The 17,794-nt window shown below is 40.0% G+C and overlaps 1 protein-coding gene across 1 annotated transcript in view; it reads right to left on the reverse strand.

Moving 5' to 3' along the window:
* The window catches only part of TENM4 (teneurin transmembrane protein 4), a 358,617-nt gene that overhangs the window by 150,578 nt on the left and 190,245 nt on the right, over nucleotides 1-17,794 (reverse strand). Inside the window, exons 9-10 of the mRNA XM_010001914.1 lie at nucleotides 5,064-5,165; nucleotides 413-607 (exon numbers count right to left, since the gene is read on the reverse strand). Of these exons, the coding sequence (XP_010000216.1) occupies nucleotides 413-607; nucleotides 5,064-5,165 (297 nt within the window). The remainder of the gene's footprint in view (nucleotides 1-412; nucleotides 608-5,063; nucleotides 5,166-17,794) is intronic.

A 17,794-nucleotide genomic window follows, 5' to 3' on the forward strand; every position in this document is an offset into this window, starting at 1 on the left:
TTGACAAGAATAAGGGACTTTCACAGACCACCATTTTCTGGATGTAAGCAACTGAAATCACTTGGCATAGCACAGCAGAGAAGAGAGCACTGTAAAAGTAATTATACGTTTAGATGTGAAAATGGAAACGATGCTTTAATAAGAACATTTGAACATATGATTAGATGTTCTGGTCTTTCAACTAGATTTGTCTATCTGAAACATTTGATGGCTCTTTACCCAATTATTGAACAAATATGATAGCTAACGACAGGTTATTACAACATATCATTTTTATGTTGCATCCATCTATTGTATCTCTAAGGTGCTTATTATTGCTCTGTTTAAGCACAGGCCTATTCTGAATTGCCTCCATCCATGTAACTATACGACAATCAAAGCAAAAGGCTAATTGAATGTATCTTGCAAATACCTTCTTCACAGCTCTCTCCTTTGTATCCTGGGTTGCAGATACAGGTCCCCATGATGCACGTGCCATGGTTATTGCAGGACACATCAATGCACTGGTTTGTTGGGACGTCACACTCTGCTCCTTTCCAGCCGCTGTGGCACAAGCACCTCCCCTTCATGTACTGCCCATTCCCACTGCACAGCACAGGGCAGGATGCTGGGGAAGGAAAACAGGAATCACATTCAAACACAATTGCACATGGCTTTCACTTCAAAGAAGAGCACAAGAGTCCAGCATGGGATTTATACTCTTCATACACAGCTTTCAGTGGGGTATGTTGTTCTTTTCTTTGCCAAAACCAATGATTTTACATGGATGACACCCAGCTGCTAACTGTATTCTTGTGTGAACATTCAAAACAAACAAACCACACTCTTGAGTTAGAAAATCCCCTTGCTTTGTGTCTCTGATGCTTTTTTTTTTTTTTTTTCCACTAACTAAATTAAGAATTTTCTTGTATTCTGACTTCTCAATGTGCTGGTGTCTTCTTTCAGCAGCACCACTGATCTTAGATTGCTTATCACTGTCCCTAACCTGCTGCTGGATTTCATACTTTCCTTGATGCTGCCCCTTCTTTGGACCTTAGCTATACACAAATCAGTCCTACTTTTTTTCTGTTGCAGTTCTCAACTTTATGGGTTTCAGTTGCTTTGCTGAGAGTCCAGAATGCCACATTGAGACTGTTCCCCCAGTTAAGCTCATGTGATGCCATCCAATGAATCTCCAGTCCCATTTTTTTTTGGTTCATCTCTGCTGAACTCCATTACTTATGAGGCACCATGAAACACTGGCCACTGGTCTTTCCAAGCTCCTTGTAATAAAAGTTCTCCAAATCTATCATTTGATCTTTATATCAATCTAAAAAGGATTTTTTAATTGTCCTTGTTTCTGGCAAAATCAGCTGATTCTCAAGGCCAACCAGCTACAAGATATAGGGCAGAAGAGAAAGAAGACAAGCTCAAGCTGTGGCATGATGGATCCCAGGATTAAGCATCTTCTGAGCTAAATGTGGAAAATGTCAGAGTGGAATGGGAGTGGAAAGGATACAGATCAGACTCCCCAAGGAAGGAGAGGGCAGCAAGAATGAGAAGCCCAGCCTCCACGGCCAAAGCTTTGGCAATCATTGCTCTCTAAGCATCCTTCAGCTCCTCTCTGATGATGCCTTCTCCCTTTTCCATTCTCCATACATGCCACCTTATGCTCCTTATGATTTTTCCAAGAAAGCTGGTAATTTCTGTCCCTCAAAAATAATGGCCTCCTGTTGTTCACTATCCCTTGAAATTCCTTCTTGCTTAAGCACTATTCTCTTCCATTTAATTTTGCTGAAACTCAGCTGCAAGGACATATATTCAACACACTCTTGCCTCATTCACTGTTGGACATTATCGTGGGGAAGTGCACCTGGGCTTCCCATTTGCCCCTCCAAAAGGCAATTTATGAACATTTTTACACAGGGCAAATGTGAAAAGGATATTCCAGGCAGCTGCTTAACTTCACTGCATTAGTCATGTGATTAATACTCTCTTTTGCTTCATTCCTGACTCTGAGTATATGCAGGAAGAGGTATTAACATGGTTAAGGGCAACAATCCTCTCCTTCTCTTAGGGCCTTTTCAGAGAGTAATTGCACAGTGCCCAATCTATGCTGCTTCCATGTGTCCTTCTAGACAAGTTGTTTGGAGTGTTACAGAATTACAGCAACCTCAAGCAACATGAAGTATTGCCAGCTCTGAATGTTAAGTCAGTCTGATACGCAGTGAACTACATTTGCCTGACCAAGATAAAAGGGGTTTAGAAAAGAAAGGAATTTGGCAACTGTCATTACTAAGGAGCCCTCTGTTCACTTCAAAGGAAGCATATTGCTGTGGTCTGTTTCAAGTACATCATTTCCAAGGCGGTGTCTACCTATACAATACAAAACATACATTGTTTAAGATACACTACGTTGTGTATATGGTCCACAGCAAACTCACTCTGCAATTTCACTTTTCAGCTAGGCTGGTGGAATTTTCCACCCCACTCCCATCTCAAATTTCAAATGCTCAGTAATGGAGCCCGTTCTTTCAAGGCACTGGAAGAGGTTCGTCTGCAGCTCTTTTCAACAAGAAGAAAGAATAATTGCCTTTAACCAGGGAAAGGTTGCTGAGAAAGACTTACATGTTTTCTGACAAGACAGCTGATCACTCAGTACAAGATCAGATAAATTACTGGCCATCTGCAATAAGGCCAATACTCTAAAGAGCTGTCTGTGGAGAACACCTTCAACACAACCTGGAAAGTGCCACTGACAATGTCAAGGCAATGGCAAAGGACAAGACCTCCTTTGTAGCATACAATAATGAATAAAGACAAAAGAGGATTCTGGAATTTTTCCACTGCTACTTGCGCAGCTCTTTTCCATATAAAGATATATAGATATATAGATATATAGATAGATAGATAAAGATATATAATTGTTTGTTCATTCAGATTCCAACAAACCTAACATATAGATCACTTTTCTTGTAAAGTTTAGTTATCATCAGAGAGCAAGATCATTTGTGTGTTTGTTCACTTTATAAATAACAACTTCAAAACACCATCCCCCATCCTTAAGGGGGGTCTTCAAGAGGCCCATGAATACACCTCTGGTGATTTGTTTGCATTTACTTGGTTTAAAATAATTGGTTAATAATACATTAATAAGTAACCATTATTAAAAACAGAAGGGTTTTCTATGCCACAGTCTCCCACCCATTTGGATGGTGAATTATGAGGCTGAATTGAAACAAAGAAAAACCCAGCAATCTATGACCTAGAAATATTCATGTGGGCAAAGATGCTTATTTAAGGATTACTGCTCAGTACAGGGACTGAGATGTGGCTGCAGACAGACACTGTAGCAGCCTTATACAAGCTGCAGTTGCCCTCTAAGGGATTTGTAGGTCAAAAGTTGCATCTTAGCTTCCCTTGAAAGCGAACAGGAAACCAACACTGAGGCCCTTGCATCTCATGCTCATGGAAAGATGATCCATTTAACAAGCTCACTGGGCAGAAATACATACACAAATAGCATTTTGACACTCCAGACGTTAATCTGTGATCTGAAGCCAGGTGATTCTGAATCAAAGGCGTTCATATCAGCCAGAGCAAGTACTCTTTTGTGAAATGAGACATACTCATGTGGCTCAACTGAAAGCTAAGTATATAACCCATGAAGGGAGGTAAGCTCCTCTGGAAGCGGATTCGGAACAAAAGTTTAAATATCTTGCCTCACAGTGAAGGAACTTCTCCTCCACTGACTCTGCAGGAAACTTTGGGGGGAACAAACCCTGAAATTCTGCCCCTACCTTAAGTTAGGAGATGTGACTATTCTAAGGGAGATGTAAAAAAACCTCCTTTTGTCTCCAGCTCTAAGGATTTGAAAAGGAGCTTGGAAATGCAAACCACGTGTAAGGAAATGCAAACCAAGTGTAACCTGAGTCAGCAAGAAGCTTGACATTATAGCTCTCAAGGATGCAGACTGCCACATCCATCTTACTGGGCTGTGAACTCTGAAACACCTCTGGGGTTTTAGCCTGGACCACACTCCCTAAGCAGGGAGCTTTCCACAGGGTGTGTAGCCATCCTTATCTCTTGGCTGGGCTACGGTGATGTGACCCCAGCTCAGCTGGAGGAGGAGAGGACATGGGGTTGGACAGAGTTTAGCTCTATCTTGGGAAGGAGCCAGGCTGCTTTCCCAAGAAGGAGTGGGCTGGGGTAAAGGCCTGACCTGTTGCCTTAGCAAAGCTTCTTGTGTGGGCACTAACTTTTTACACTACTTCTCTCTCCGAATATATAAATCTGTGCTTAGTTTGTAGGACTGTTTCAGCCAAAAAAGGCCTTGAAAAGGTTCATGCACAGCATTCTATCATTTCCCACATGCAACATTTTGATTTCTTGGTCTGAAACGTGTTCTTACTAAAAGTACTTCAGTTTGTTTTTTAAATGTTTAAAAATCAGGTCAAATGAAAATCCTTCGAAAAAAACATTTATTAAAAGTATCTTTTACTTGAGTACAAGAAACGTATTGCTTGCTGGGCTAGGCCTTCTTCCCAGTTGTCCAAACATTTTCACTTTTGGCTAGAATACCCAGTTCTTCTTGCCATTACTCTACTCCTAGCCTCACTCTAACCCTGCCCCATTCCCCACAGCCAGGCTGTCAGTGATTATTCAGAGCTCAGGTAGACCTGTGGGGCCTGCAGCAATGAAAAAGGTACTTATTTTTTGTATAATCAGTGAATTTAAAGAAAGTAACATCATAGGTTCGTGCCACACAGTGATCCAGTGCTCTGCTGAAAAACAACAATGCCACATTTTTGAGTCGTGTTTCTAAAGTTGCTCCCAGGGGGAAAATTCCCAGAGTGACACTCTGACTCTCCATCTGTAGCTGTGGGGTGGTATTGCTGCTAAGGTCACAGACATGAAGACTGCTAGCAAAGAAATCCATAGATGCAACCTGTTCCATTCTACGGGAGCATCCCTAGGCTGGGTGAAGCATACTTTGCAAAAGGCAAAGGCAGGAATATCAATTCAACAAGAAAAATGTTAGCTGAAGGAGAGAAGGGAAGAGTAAACAAAGTATAAATTCCTACCTCTGCCACAGTCAGGCCCCAGAAAGCCAAGGAAGCAATGGCAAGTCCCAGACACGCAGTCTCCATTCCCATAGCAATTACTGGGACAATTATCCACTGATTCTGCAAAACAAAAGAGAATTCATATACTTGAAAACACCTCTGAGTTTGAGAGGGCTCTGGATAGCAGGACAGGTGGAACCTCAAATCAGTCAGTGCTCTTGGGGCTGAAAGCATTAGTCTGAGCTCCACTAAACAGTGCTCATGCATTTACACCAATGGACAGCTCAACGGTAACACATCAGTGCAGATTGACTGCAAATCCTAAAATTAAATTGCAGCTCCTCAGTACCCATCAGGCTTTGTCCTGACTCAGTACCTAAAACTTCCAAATCTCTTTTCTTTTGTCTTATTTTTCTGACCATTTTCCCTCTGAATTTATTGGAGAGAAGTGACGTGCACTATTCTCATGGCAGAACATGCATCTTTTTTTCCAATTTTGTTGGCTGGGAGAAGTGAACTTGGGCATCTGTTTATGCCAAAAGGAGCTGAGCTATGACAGAAAAGTTCCCCTATGAAGTTCATGGAACACAGAACCCCAGTTCATCCTGTCTGCCTGAGGAAGAATTATTTCCAATCCTATGTCTTCTAGTTCATTCTGCAATAATATACAAACAGCCCAAAGTGCTGGGGCTATTATTGTATCTTGGTGGAACAGGAATGGGACTATTCCACACTTTCTCCTGTCTCTAGTTATCATCCTAAATTCCCTGACTTTGGCAAAAACACTGGCTATTCATCCTTCAAGGAAAGTTAACAGGTAAGCAAAATGTCATCTAGCACTTTGATTTTGAGGACAGTTCAGAATACTGGGGCTAAAAATTACCTTTCATAAAAGAACACAAGCTGGTAAACATCACATATCAAAAAGAGAATGAAAACAAATTTATTTTCTTTATTAAACTGTGAGTGAAGATTGAGTAAATGTGAGTGGGGCTTGGAAAGATGATGGAATACCATGGTTCATTCCACACTATTATTTCACATTTTCTCGGAGGGAGATGCATATCAGATTAAAACTGGATTCAGTTATACAGGGAGGGCATCAGTGGAACATCTATAATGGAGAGAGGGGTGGAAATCTCAGCCGTGAATAATGACTGTGCTTTCATGGATGTGCTTCAGGAGGCCTTGTGGTAGCAAAGATATTTGTAAACTTCCTATCCATGCAAGTGAAGAGAAACAGCTGCAGCAGAGATGTGCAGATTAGTTTCTAATCACAAATGAAAGGAGGCCTGTTTCTGGGTGGGTGTTCTCCAAACAACAGAGGTTTCTGAAGGACATTTTAAAGGCCGTGGTGTAATTTAATCATTCATAAAGAGTAACAGCAGTTTCAAATAATAAAAACAATTTCAAGCATTTATGTTTTAAGCCTTGGCATCAGACATCTCACAACCAGATAGATCCACACAACAAGGGAGGTACAAGGAACTGCAGTCAGTTTTCTAAGACTTAAGCAGACATTCACTTTATGGCATACGGAAATACAACCACAGCATGGAGGCAACACATGGGACTTGAGCTACCACCTTTAGATCAACCAGCCACCCTTCCTAGAATAAAGAAATAGCAACTCAGGGCTTGTGCATTTAAGCTGATATATAGTACACTAACTCTCACTTAATAGCAAGTATAAACACAACTCTACCCTGTACATGAAAAATTAGCCTGTATGTATACAATCTTCAGAACTTTGTGATGTTTTCACTGCTGAAAAGTAAAAAAAAAAAAAAAGCTTTATGCATTTTTAATGCTATTTTTACAATGTTTATATCCTTCTTGTCTTCAAGAAACACATTTAGGAATTTAGAAAAAATAAGTTATTCATTGGTGCACATACACATACTCACACATATGAAGAACATGCAGAGTATGAATACTGTGAAACACAATAATGAGGCAGGCAAGAATATTAACAGCTCCTGTTGCTGAAAGATCACTCCTTTTCCTCTAATCTCTCCTCTCATCTTATGTACAAGCCTAAGCACTGTCTTTTTGTACTGGTTCTGGCACTTGCTAGATGATTCAATGAGTTGGTCAGGCTCAGAAGGTGCAGAGCACAAAAAAAACCCAATGCAGCTGAGAAAAAAAACCAAGTGAATTGTTTTCTACTGCCTGAAAAGTGGGAGTAGAAGGTGTAGGGCCACAATACTCAGCATCAGCACAGGACTCAAGATGTCTTATGAAACCTCACCCTCACACTGTCCTGCTGGGTCAGGACTGCAAGCTGCAGCATTAGAGGTTACATATCCATGATCTTTGCAGGGAATGGGAATAGCTATGTCAGTGCTTGATGTAGGACAGACTCCCAGTGTTATGACAACTACCTATAGTATATTAATTTTTCTTTTAAGAAGGTTTCTTTTTAAGCTTTTGCTCTAAAAGTCTAAATTAAGTCTTTGAAAAGGAGTAAAATATCCATACAACTGTTTTGGTATTTTTATATGTGCAAAACAATAAAAAAATCAAAGCGACCTCTAAAAACCAATGTAACCTCAGGCACAGCAGCTGTTCCAAAGTGCAACAAAGCACCACATCAGCTAAAGGGAAGCCTTTGTTACTGGAAATCATATTTTGCATTTATAGTGTGGTTCACCTGATGTACTTGTGATGTCTAGAATAAGACAGGCAAGACTTGGTACACCAACTAGATTTCTACCGTAAGTTAAACTGATTGACTGTCATCCACTACACTGGCTACGTGCAATGGGATCCCAAATTTTAGAGTGACCACAGAAACGGACCATACCTGTGTTTAGGTAATCAAACTTTCCTGACTCTTAGGGTAAACCCATTTACTCTCATGGTGCTCCCTTTCCTCCTCTGACTGATTCGGGCATAGATATTGTCATAAAAGACACCTGCAATTGGTCAGATCCCATCCACAGTGACCAACATTATTGCATGTCAAAAAAATATTCACGTATATTTTGTGGTTCATGTACAGAACTGCCACTTTACTTCACAAAAATGCAGTGCTAATATGCTCACATATATTCATATCTTACTATTCCCTCGGTCCTTGATTTCCCAGACCCTTGTTTGCAAGTTTGCCCTAACTTCATCATAACATGTTGTGGCCAACACAAAAGGAATAAAAAACAGATGTATGAAACACATTGTAACTTCACTAATGGACTTCAATAACTAATTGTGGCCTGACCACCCTATACTATTAATAATACAGTAAGACCTTAAAAATTCCTTCATCTTACTTCACTGCTTATTTTTCTATTACAGTTAAAAGTAACATTTCTAAGGTTCTTGCATTTTACACTTTGCCCTGGAATAACCTGCCTGGTGGAGACGAGCTGAAGTAAAAAGTAAAAGAACTTCTTCCCCTCCAGTGGCTCGTGCCACTTACCATTTTTTAGTAGTTAGGGATACTGACTTCCCTGGTGTGACTCAGGGCAATTAAGGTCTCTGCACACCCCCCAAAGTTTTTCACTGCTGAGAATAAACCCTGAAAAGCGATGAAGATTCACGCAGTACACGTCTCAAAGCTGCTCCCAAACAGCTCAAAAACAAACCTCCATAAAGGAAGTGTTAAATTAACCTGCCTTTTTAAATTATTATTTTTTCTCTCATGACCTCCAGAGCTAATGAGAACAAAAAAGCCTGGTGACTTAGGCTTGTGAGCAACAAGTCTGAGAGTTGTGTCTGTGCTACTGAGCCTGGTCCTATTTTCATTCTTAGGTACAATCATAAACTGGATTTTCTTTTTACTTTGAAGATTGCAGGCATTAGCAAGTCAGACTCACTTAAGACTTCCTATAAAACCCTCCTTCTTCATCCTGGGACTAAATTTCCTATAAGTGGTTACAGACTGCACCAGTTGGACAGCTGAGTTAATTTTCTTGCCCTTCTGAAATGCACACATAATGTGTATATAGAGCTATCCACACTGCTCTAATACTTAAATTTCAAGCTAAACAGGAGAAGGTGGATGACTTGGCATAAGAAATTAGGGAGTCATGATGAGGGAACCCTAGAAAAAATGAAAAATCAAACTGACAGATTTTCAGAAGCAAGGACTTAGCCAAATTATTATCTAATGGGGCTCAGACGACAAGAAGAGATCAAACTCATTAACATTCAGGGAGCCCCTAAATTAGTGTCACAAAGCAACTGTCTGTTTTCTAAGTATGTCCACAGTTGACATGGCTATAGAGCTGACAAACTGTCAATCCATAAGTAAAAACAGGCCACTGCAGTTATGTCTAGGTTATAGTCTTTATTCTACAGCTTATTCTGTAAGCTGATTGTGTAAATAACAGGATATTTTCCAAAATATACAGAATTCCATATGGTGTTTTATGAATAGTGCCATGGGAACTGATTTAGAGAACAATGACAATGTTTTGTTTTGTTTAATTATTAAAGTTCACTATGTTAGAAAGAATTATAGGTTCTTTGTTTTCAGTCTGACTCCCACATCTTTCTCTTGGCTTCCAAATCTCTGAAGTGATCTGATTGACACCAGCTGGAAAGGGCAAAGATTATTAATTGGAGGGTCAGCCAATGGATCATGCATGATGCTTTCATATGGTTTTGCTATCGTGTCCAAAGAGGACATTCAAAATGCAGCTCCCATGGCACCTTCCAAAAATCAACAGCAACAGGAGCTGACCTACTAAAAGCAAACAATTCACACTGGGGATAAACCTGCAAAACCCAAGGTGGTGTGGCTTTTAATAGGAATTGCAGAAAGTTATATATCAAAGTAATTGTCCTGCCAGCTTCAAAATCCTATTAGTAAGTGAAAAAACCAAATAATTTCCTGAATAAATATTGTAACCATCCAGATCTCTTCTGAAAGAAGGAGTAAACACCATAATGAGACACAAGGTCTTCAATTCCACACTGTCTCATTTTGGAAAATGGTATAGAAATACCTTTGCCTGATATAGCAGGTATTGCCTACCCTAGTCCTGCCTACCTCACTCAGGAAAAGAAGGATGTACAAAAGTGTTTCTAGATCCATCAAAATGAGAGATGGAAAAGATTCATTAAGTGTGAAAGCCTAGACTTCTCCAAGAGCAAAACTCTTCTTCTGAAGTATTCTTTATGGCACTTTCAGCTCAAGAGCTTTAATTATCAAATCAGAGAAATAAATAGACGATGGTCTGGAGCAAACCAGCTTTACCTCATGCACTATGTTGACTTACAGCTGCTGAGGATGTGATGTTTGCCATTAGGCTAAAGAGGCTTTCTCAGCACAAGTAATCTCACAGCTGGTAGATTTTGAGGGAAACTTGGCTGGAAACTTTATCTCACTGCTTGTTTCCCCACTGCAGTCACTCCTTACCCTGACAGAAGCTATAAACTGGCATGATCCTGCCCCTGCCCATAATGAGACTTCACACTACACTTTCTTTCATTTAAGAATATTACCAAGCTCAACAAGAAAATGCTAATTGTTACAATTTCCTTTTTTTTTTTTTTTTTTTTTTAGTTTGGTAATATAAGGCAGAGACAAATACACTGCTTGCTTCATATCATAAACTGACTCATGTGACAGCAACAAAGCTCTCAGGCTAATGGTCTGCTCAGGGGACCACTTTGCTTCTGACAAAAAGCCCTGTGAAAGCCACCTCTACTGTGGTGAGCTCTATAAAGATCCATCAGCCTGGCTTACAATTACCTACATGAATTACCTTTATCCAGATGAAATACAGTAAACATATTAAGGAGGCAGACAAACTGTTAGACTCTTGATGGACTCCTCTTTTATGTACTCGACCAGTTTGTTGGTCAGTGGTACAGCTACTTTAACAGTATTTCTGCCTTATTTATTTACTATGCAACATTCAACTTAATAGCTTGTTTCGATATCTTTGGGCCAGAGGCCAAGGCAGATGTTTGCCTGACACCAAATCCTATTAGAGGCTGCAGTAACACAATTGTGTGTTAAAGATAAATATTTTATAGCCTAAACTTGCCACCCAGCATCATCATTTCTTTGGCATTTAGAGGCAACTATCTATTGGCAAGGAAAAAAAATAGTTATTTAGCTGGCAATAGAAGACAATAGCTTTCCTGGGAGTTAATAAGCACCATGGCTGCTTTCTAAGAACTGATGAAATGCCATTCAGTGCAGTGTGGTTGTATGAATTCAAATCTAGCTATTTCATACAATAACCTCAAAGAGTTCTTCTGGAACTGGCAGTGCTTGTTGTCAGAAACATGTAGGAATAGTGCTACAGTAGAAGAACTATATTTAATCATAGAATCATAAAATGGTTTGGGTTGGAAGGGACCTTAAAGATCATTCCTGTTCCAATCCCCCATCATGGGCAGGGACACCTCCCACTTAACTAGGTTGCTCCAAGCCCCATCCAACCTGTCCTTGAACCCTTCTAGGGATGGGGCAGCCACAGCTTCTCTGGGCAACCTGTGTCAGTGTCTCACCATCTTTACAGTAAAGAATTTCTTCCTAAGAATCAATGTTAATCTCAGTTCCTGGAATAAAGGTTCAAAGAAAATGAACCATGTCATAAGAAGAATGTTCAATATTAGAAGTGAGATAAAAAGAAAAAAATAAGGTTTTTTTTAGGTAACCTCACTGTTTGATCTCTTCACCTAGCAGTCTACTCCACCTTTACACAAGAAATGGCCTCAAAGTCTTTTGCTTTGTCCTGGTGAGAAGACACATGAAGCTCCTGAACCTAAGTAAACTGCCACATCATCCAGTCTACCAACCTGGGGAGATATGTATCAACTGGTGTAACAAAAGGTTCTGTGCTTTCCTTATAAATCTCAACCCTCTGTGTATGCACATGCATTAATTTAAGAATATCAAATACATACAAAAATGGAGGTAAATCAAACACTCAGAGAATTGTGTACTGTACCAAACCAATTAATATATATATTGTCACACTGAAAAAAAACGTTCCTGACTGTCCACTGACCTATTTCTCCCTAATTATGTTCCCCTGGCTAAAGAAGATGGTTTTTCTGTGAGGAAAGGAGCACTCATGGAGGAGGGCAGCAGGTAGTTAGACTCCATAACTCATATCTAACTTTGAAATCCTCTGTGTGAGACATATCAACGAAAAAGAGCCATGAGGAGTGCACAGCATCCCTCTCACCCTACAAGGAACCACATCCCATGGGAGAGTGAAGGGACAGCACATTATTTCACCTTATTTTCTGCTGCTGCACCACAGCAACCTTAGCATGCCACATATTCTTTCTTCTAGACTTGCTTATCCAGGATAAAGCTGTCACCTACAAGCTGATTGCAAGAATATCTCTCTTTCACAAAAATGATCCCTGTCACTGCCCCAACTATGTTAGCAATAATTTTAATAGGAAGTCATGCAGTATAACATGAAAGGCAAAGAAAACTCTAAGGCTCTGTGAACATATTTAATTTGCTTCCCAGTTGCAGAGCTTGCAGTCTTGTTTATTTTTCAAAGAAATGATGCCACTCAATTGAATTTCACTGCAGGGTGGGTTGAATTCTAAGTCTAGAGAACAGTCACTTGCCTTTGGAATTGTGATAACAATGCCAAGGGAGACGTGGAGGCGAGAGGGAATAAAATAGGTTTCAGACATCTCAAACCATCAGATTTGACACTATGAGCCAAAAGAAAAAAGAAAGGGGGGTGAGGGTGTTGTGTGTGTGTGTGTGTAAAGCCCTGGAAACAAAGGAAATGTTGAAATGCTGGGTCAGGTATTCTCTTGCTCCTCCTCTTCCCTCCCCAGCTGAAGTTTGAAAGGACTGATTCCTTCTTATGGTACATCCTCACCTGCTGAGATTTTGATTTTGCTGCTTCATTTGTGTTTTAGAAGGCTTTTACATTTCTAGCTCAAGTAATCCACACCTGGCAACCAGGGATGTGAGAGCCTTGACAGCATCATGGAAACTCAGTTGCTATTTCTGAGTGCTCTTTCACAGTTTCCGTTTCTGGAGGGCACCTAGTGTGATGCTGATCCTGCTAATGCCACTTGATCTTGTGCCAGATTTTTACTTATATTTTTTTTTCTTTTTCTGAAGGCTAGGTGGTCTGTTTTAATTAAAGATCCATGCATAACACCATGTTTTGCTCTCTTATCCCACTGGAATTCCAACCTTCACAGGCAGGTATCAGGATGCTAAATTATAAGAAAGGCACCAGGCAAGCAGCCCCTTAAACAGCTCCTTAAATCACCCCTGATTCTGGAAAGCCAGAGTGAAGTACAGTAATCATAGTATCCAATTGCATGTTATTCTCCCCCCACTCTTCTGTAAGAAGAAACTTCCTTTTTTTTTTTCTAAAAAAGCCCTTTGCAATGACAGACACCCCACATCTCCATCAGTGCACTGACAGCAAATACCTGCTCCAGCCAGCAGTGACTCTAGAGGCTGAATCCTTGTTAAAGATGATGGTGAAGCATGAAAGGTTTGGTGTTCAGTTTGGATTGCTTATTGAAACCATCAAGAGCTGTTGAGTTTGCCAAATTTGACAGTACATCATGTGAACACACTCCCCCTTGAGATGTCTGGACTTTTCCTTCTAGGCCTGGCTTGAGATCTCCATCCAGGTACTCAAATGGCTCTCACTGCAATAATGTCAGTCTTTCTCACACTATTTCAAGCACATTTGACTCCAAGCCCAGCTGGAAATACTAAAAAAAACAGCTTTTTTGTGCACTATTTTTGAACTTCTGTATTACAGAAACAGGGACCGAGTGGGAATAGTTTGGAGAGTAAATGAAGATGAGAAAAAGCCCAAATACTTCAGAAGCCTGTGCCACATTTGGTCTGAATTTCGTTTACCCTTTCAGAGAGAGCTTTATCTCACTGATTCATTCCTTTCTATAACTGCTTCCTTTTTAAAAATAAATCTTTCCAGTGCAGAATGCCTTTTAATCTAAAGCTCTCAGATGGCTGGAAGCATAAGATGCATTGGGATTTCAAGAGCTCTTGGTCACTGGCTTATGTATACTCCCTTTTAGGTTAATAGTTAAATCTCCTTTGTCTTCACTGGGGTCAGAACCATGGCAATTTTTAGGAAGTCTTCCTCATGCATTTCTGCTGTTCACAGGGATATACAGGGAACACTGTTTTCTTCCTTAAGAATGTGAGAACTGCTAAAAGCACAAATGGATCTATGAAATAGTTTTGAAGGAACTGTATATTGACCATCTGAAAAAACCCTCTGTTTTAAGGGACTTGAAATGTGATCACAGGTTAGAAGTTAGCTGGGGAAAAAGAAAATTAAGTATTTTAAACAAAGAGTAGCTGTTGTGCTGAACCCTTCTTCTTCCTTCTACAACACAACTTCTAACTACAGTAACACTTTAACCCCATACTTGTACCATCCATATGACAGTGCTGTGGAGATCTAGAAAGGCACCTTATGAACATGTTTTTTACTCCTAGCTTTCCTTTCTTGCAGCTGGAATATTTTTAGTCCTGAATGTCACTCCAGTAAATGAACTGGATATCCTCAAATTTGCCCAAGGGATTGCAAAGATATTTTTTTTTTTTCCTTCCCACTCTCATAAATTGTTACAAACTAATATAGGAAATAACAATTGTTCAGCCTTCAGAGTTCAACTTCTGGATCTGCACTAGCAACTGGGAAGTTATTTCACATTCAGTACATTACAATTTCTGTTTTTGTAGCTCAGGGCAAGGCTAAAGCTGGCTTTGAGTTTCATTTGAAATGATGTTGTAAGTTGTTGTGTTTTAGGGGAAAAAAAGGCAAATAATTCTTGCACACAGGGAGGATCTCAAATGTGATCTCATTTGATCAAGCAAATGCCATGAAACCTTGGCAATGTTCTAATGGGTGCATTAAAGATTAACCTTCATTTTATATAAAGTCTTTAGCAAATACATCCAAGCCTGATAAAAAAGGATGAGTACACACTGGCTGGAATGACTGATGTCTGAGGTTCAGTTAGGTCAGTGCCTGCTGCTAGGGACATGCTCTCAAGTATCATACTTGGTCTCCAGCCACTGCTGCAGAAGGGCCTGAGTCTCCTCAAGTTTTTATGTCAGATCTGCCCTGCTGTAGAGATGCCCTCAGTTTCCTGGGGCATCTCAGGTGCCACTAGATGCCTGTGCTCAGACAACTGCCTTCAGCCTTCAGTGGTATTCACAGGGGAAAAACAAAAAACAAAACAAACAAACAAAAAACCACAAACCAACAAAAAACAGAACTCATTGCTCCTTTTATGCCTCTAGTAGACTCGCTGCACAAACTTGGTCAAAGCATGTTCCTTCTCAGACACTCCAGCAAGCCCTCTAAAAAATCCATTTAACATCATTTATTAAACTCTTTTTCTGAGACTGCTGTAGCTCTTAGATAAAAGAAAGGAGCCACACATCTAATACACAGCCTAGTCATTATCATCTAAAAAGTCAACATATGCCAGGAGTTACTGTGCAGACTATGCCCTTCTCATGCCACTTGGACCCCATGCAAAGGGAGAGATTGGTCCAGTAACTCCTGAGGTGCCATTGTTGTTGTTCTCTTCTGTGGTCCCACATGCAAGTATATACATTTGAATACCTCCTTTAGAAAAATTAAGTCTTTAAAAAGTCTGTTGTTCTAGTACTGAAAGGGTTCTCCTTTTGTCAAAGTGAGTAACTCCCACAAGTGTATTTCTGTGCTTTAGCAGGGGAGCATTCAGGGAATGAAAAGTCTGCACAGAGCTGTTCTAGCAGCTCGGTAATAGGACACAGGAATAAAACAAGCTGTGCTTACATTAGCCTGCAGTCTGGAGTGCACGGAAAGAGCTATATACAAAAGTGTAAAAACAAAAACCATATGCACTGTTTTACACATTTCTCCAGAAACCCTCAGATAGCACAATATGCTGTGCTATTAAGGCAGAATTCTGCTGTTCTGAAAAAAAGATTGAACTGAAAAAGGGGACAGAAATAACAGAGACCAAGAAAAAAAGGCTTTAACTTCAGTATTAAATAAACCATTTCTTGACCCTAAAACTAAAGTAATTACATCAATCAATAAACCTTTTGTACAAGCTCTGTCAGATCAAGAGAACTTGCCTGCCTGCAAACAGCACATTGACAAGCAAGTTCAAGGCTACCAGCCCATGTGATACAGACGTAGACAAAGGTTTTCAAAAAGACAAATCTACCTTCATGTTTTCTACCACTTTAAAGCAGGATCAAAACCAGACAAAATCTGGATCATTAAAGACATTCAGATGTCTAGCTTCTACAGAGATGAATACTTACTGGTATCTAAGCTATCTTAACATATGTGGCTTAATTTGTTTTGTTCAACAACATAAATGAAAAGATGTGTCTGCTTGTTTACTTTCCCCACCCAAATTATCACTTATAATCATAAGATCTATTGAAAGAAGAGTGTACATATATAAAACCAAACATATTAAAAAAAAAAAAGAGAGAGAGAAAAAACTCAAGAGTAGCAGTAAGTAAATTATTCTATCTCTGCTCTAAAGTTAAACAAGCTTTATACTCTGCAAATTTCTACTGTTACATTTTTCTCACAGTGCATCAATGAAGAGATACAGTCTGTATGGAAAGAGCAGCTGTGGAAGTTTTTACAGCCAAGTATCTGACCTTTACAGGCTTCTTATTATTTCATTATCTTTCAGATGTGTCCCTAATTTCCTCTTAATTAGAGATGCCTTACGTCTTCAAAAGAAAACCCTGAAATAATAATTTTAACTGCCATTAGGGCTTGGGAAACAGGGTTGTTATGTAACAATTGTTTCAGACACTTGTAGGGAGAAAAAAGGTCATCACAAATAACATGTAGATTTTAACAGATTGGTCTGTCTTCAGGTTTCTTGGAGTGCTGCAGCTCCAGCTGAAGCAGGCAGAAAGACAGAGGTAGCATTTGAGGAAGGGTGTGCCACAGAAACAAGTCCAAATTACTGACTGAAGCTGAAGAGGATTTAAGAACCAGAAGAAATGATTAATTTGTTAGGAGTTGTCCAAAAAGACAGGGAGATAAACTCCAACAGTGGGACATTCTCATCCTCTTGCCTTACTTCACTGGGAAATGAGACTGCTCATTGGTCCTTGGGAAAAAGGTGAAAAGCTTAAGGGGGCATTGATAAAGGTATTGCTGATTTCTAGGTGATCAGGTGTTAAGGTTTGTATTGCTATGCTTCTAAAAAACTTTATCACTGTTCTACCAAGAAGAGGAAAAATAAAAAATTCTGGCCACGGGAAGTTGCAAACTAATGTGAGAAGTTTCAGCTCCACACAACCCTCTTTCCATTTCCAGAACCCATCTCAGCTATGTTTGCTTTTTAATAAACCCTACAAAGGAAATAGATTAGATTTATGCATAGACTGGATGAAAAAGAGAAATCTCACCAAGCACACAACTACACCTGCTTGGAGAGAGGAACTCTTGCAGCTCCTGAAAAGCTCAGGCAGACCAAGTTCTCCCCACGTTTCCGTCTCCCCAGGAGATGCCTTTCCTATCAAGTGAAGCTGGATTTGCTTAACATGGAGATGACAATCTCCTGTCGTCTTGCCATCCTTCTGAAGGAACTAACTTAACTCTCGCCAAAGTACCTTAAGTCCTGTGGCCAACTGGATATTTAGTGGAAGACACCTTTCAGTGCTGCAGCACAACCTGAATCTACTCTGTCAATAACCCTAAGTTTTCAGTCAAACAGACCTGTCAACCCAACATCGTAAGAGCAAATTCACAAGGGAAAAAACTTACACTGCCTGGAAGGGA

Source organism: Chaetura pelagica, unplaced genomic scaffold (genome assembly GCF_000747805.2).
Source record: "Chaetura pelagica isolate M959 unplaced genomic scaffold, ChaPel_1.0 scaffold607, whole genome shotgun sequence".
In the NCBI taxonomy this organism is placed as follows: domain Eukaryota; kingdom Metazoa; phylum Chordata; class Aves; order Apodiformes; family Apodidae; genus Chaetura; species Chaetura pelagica.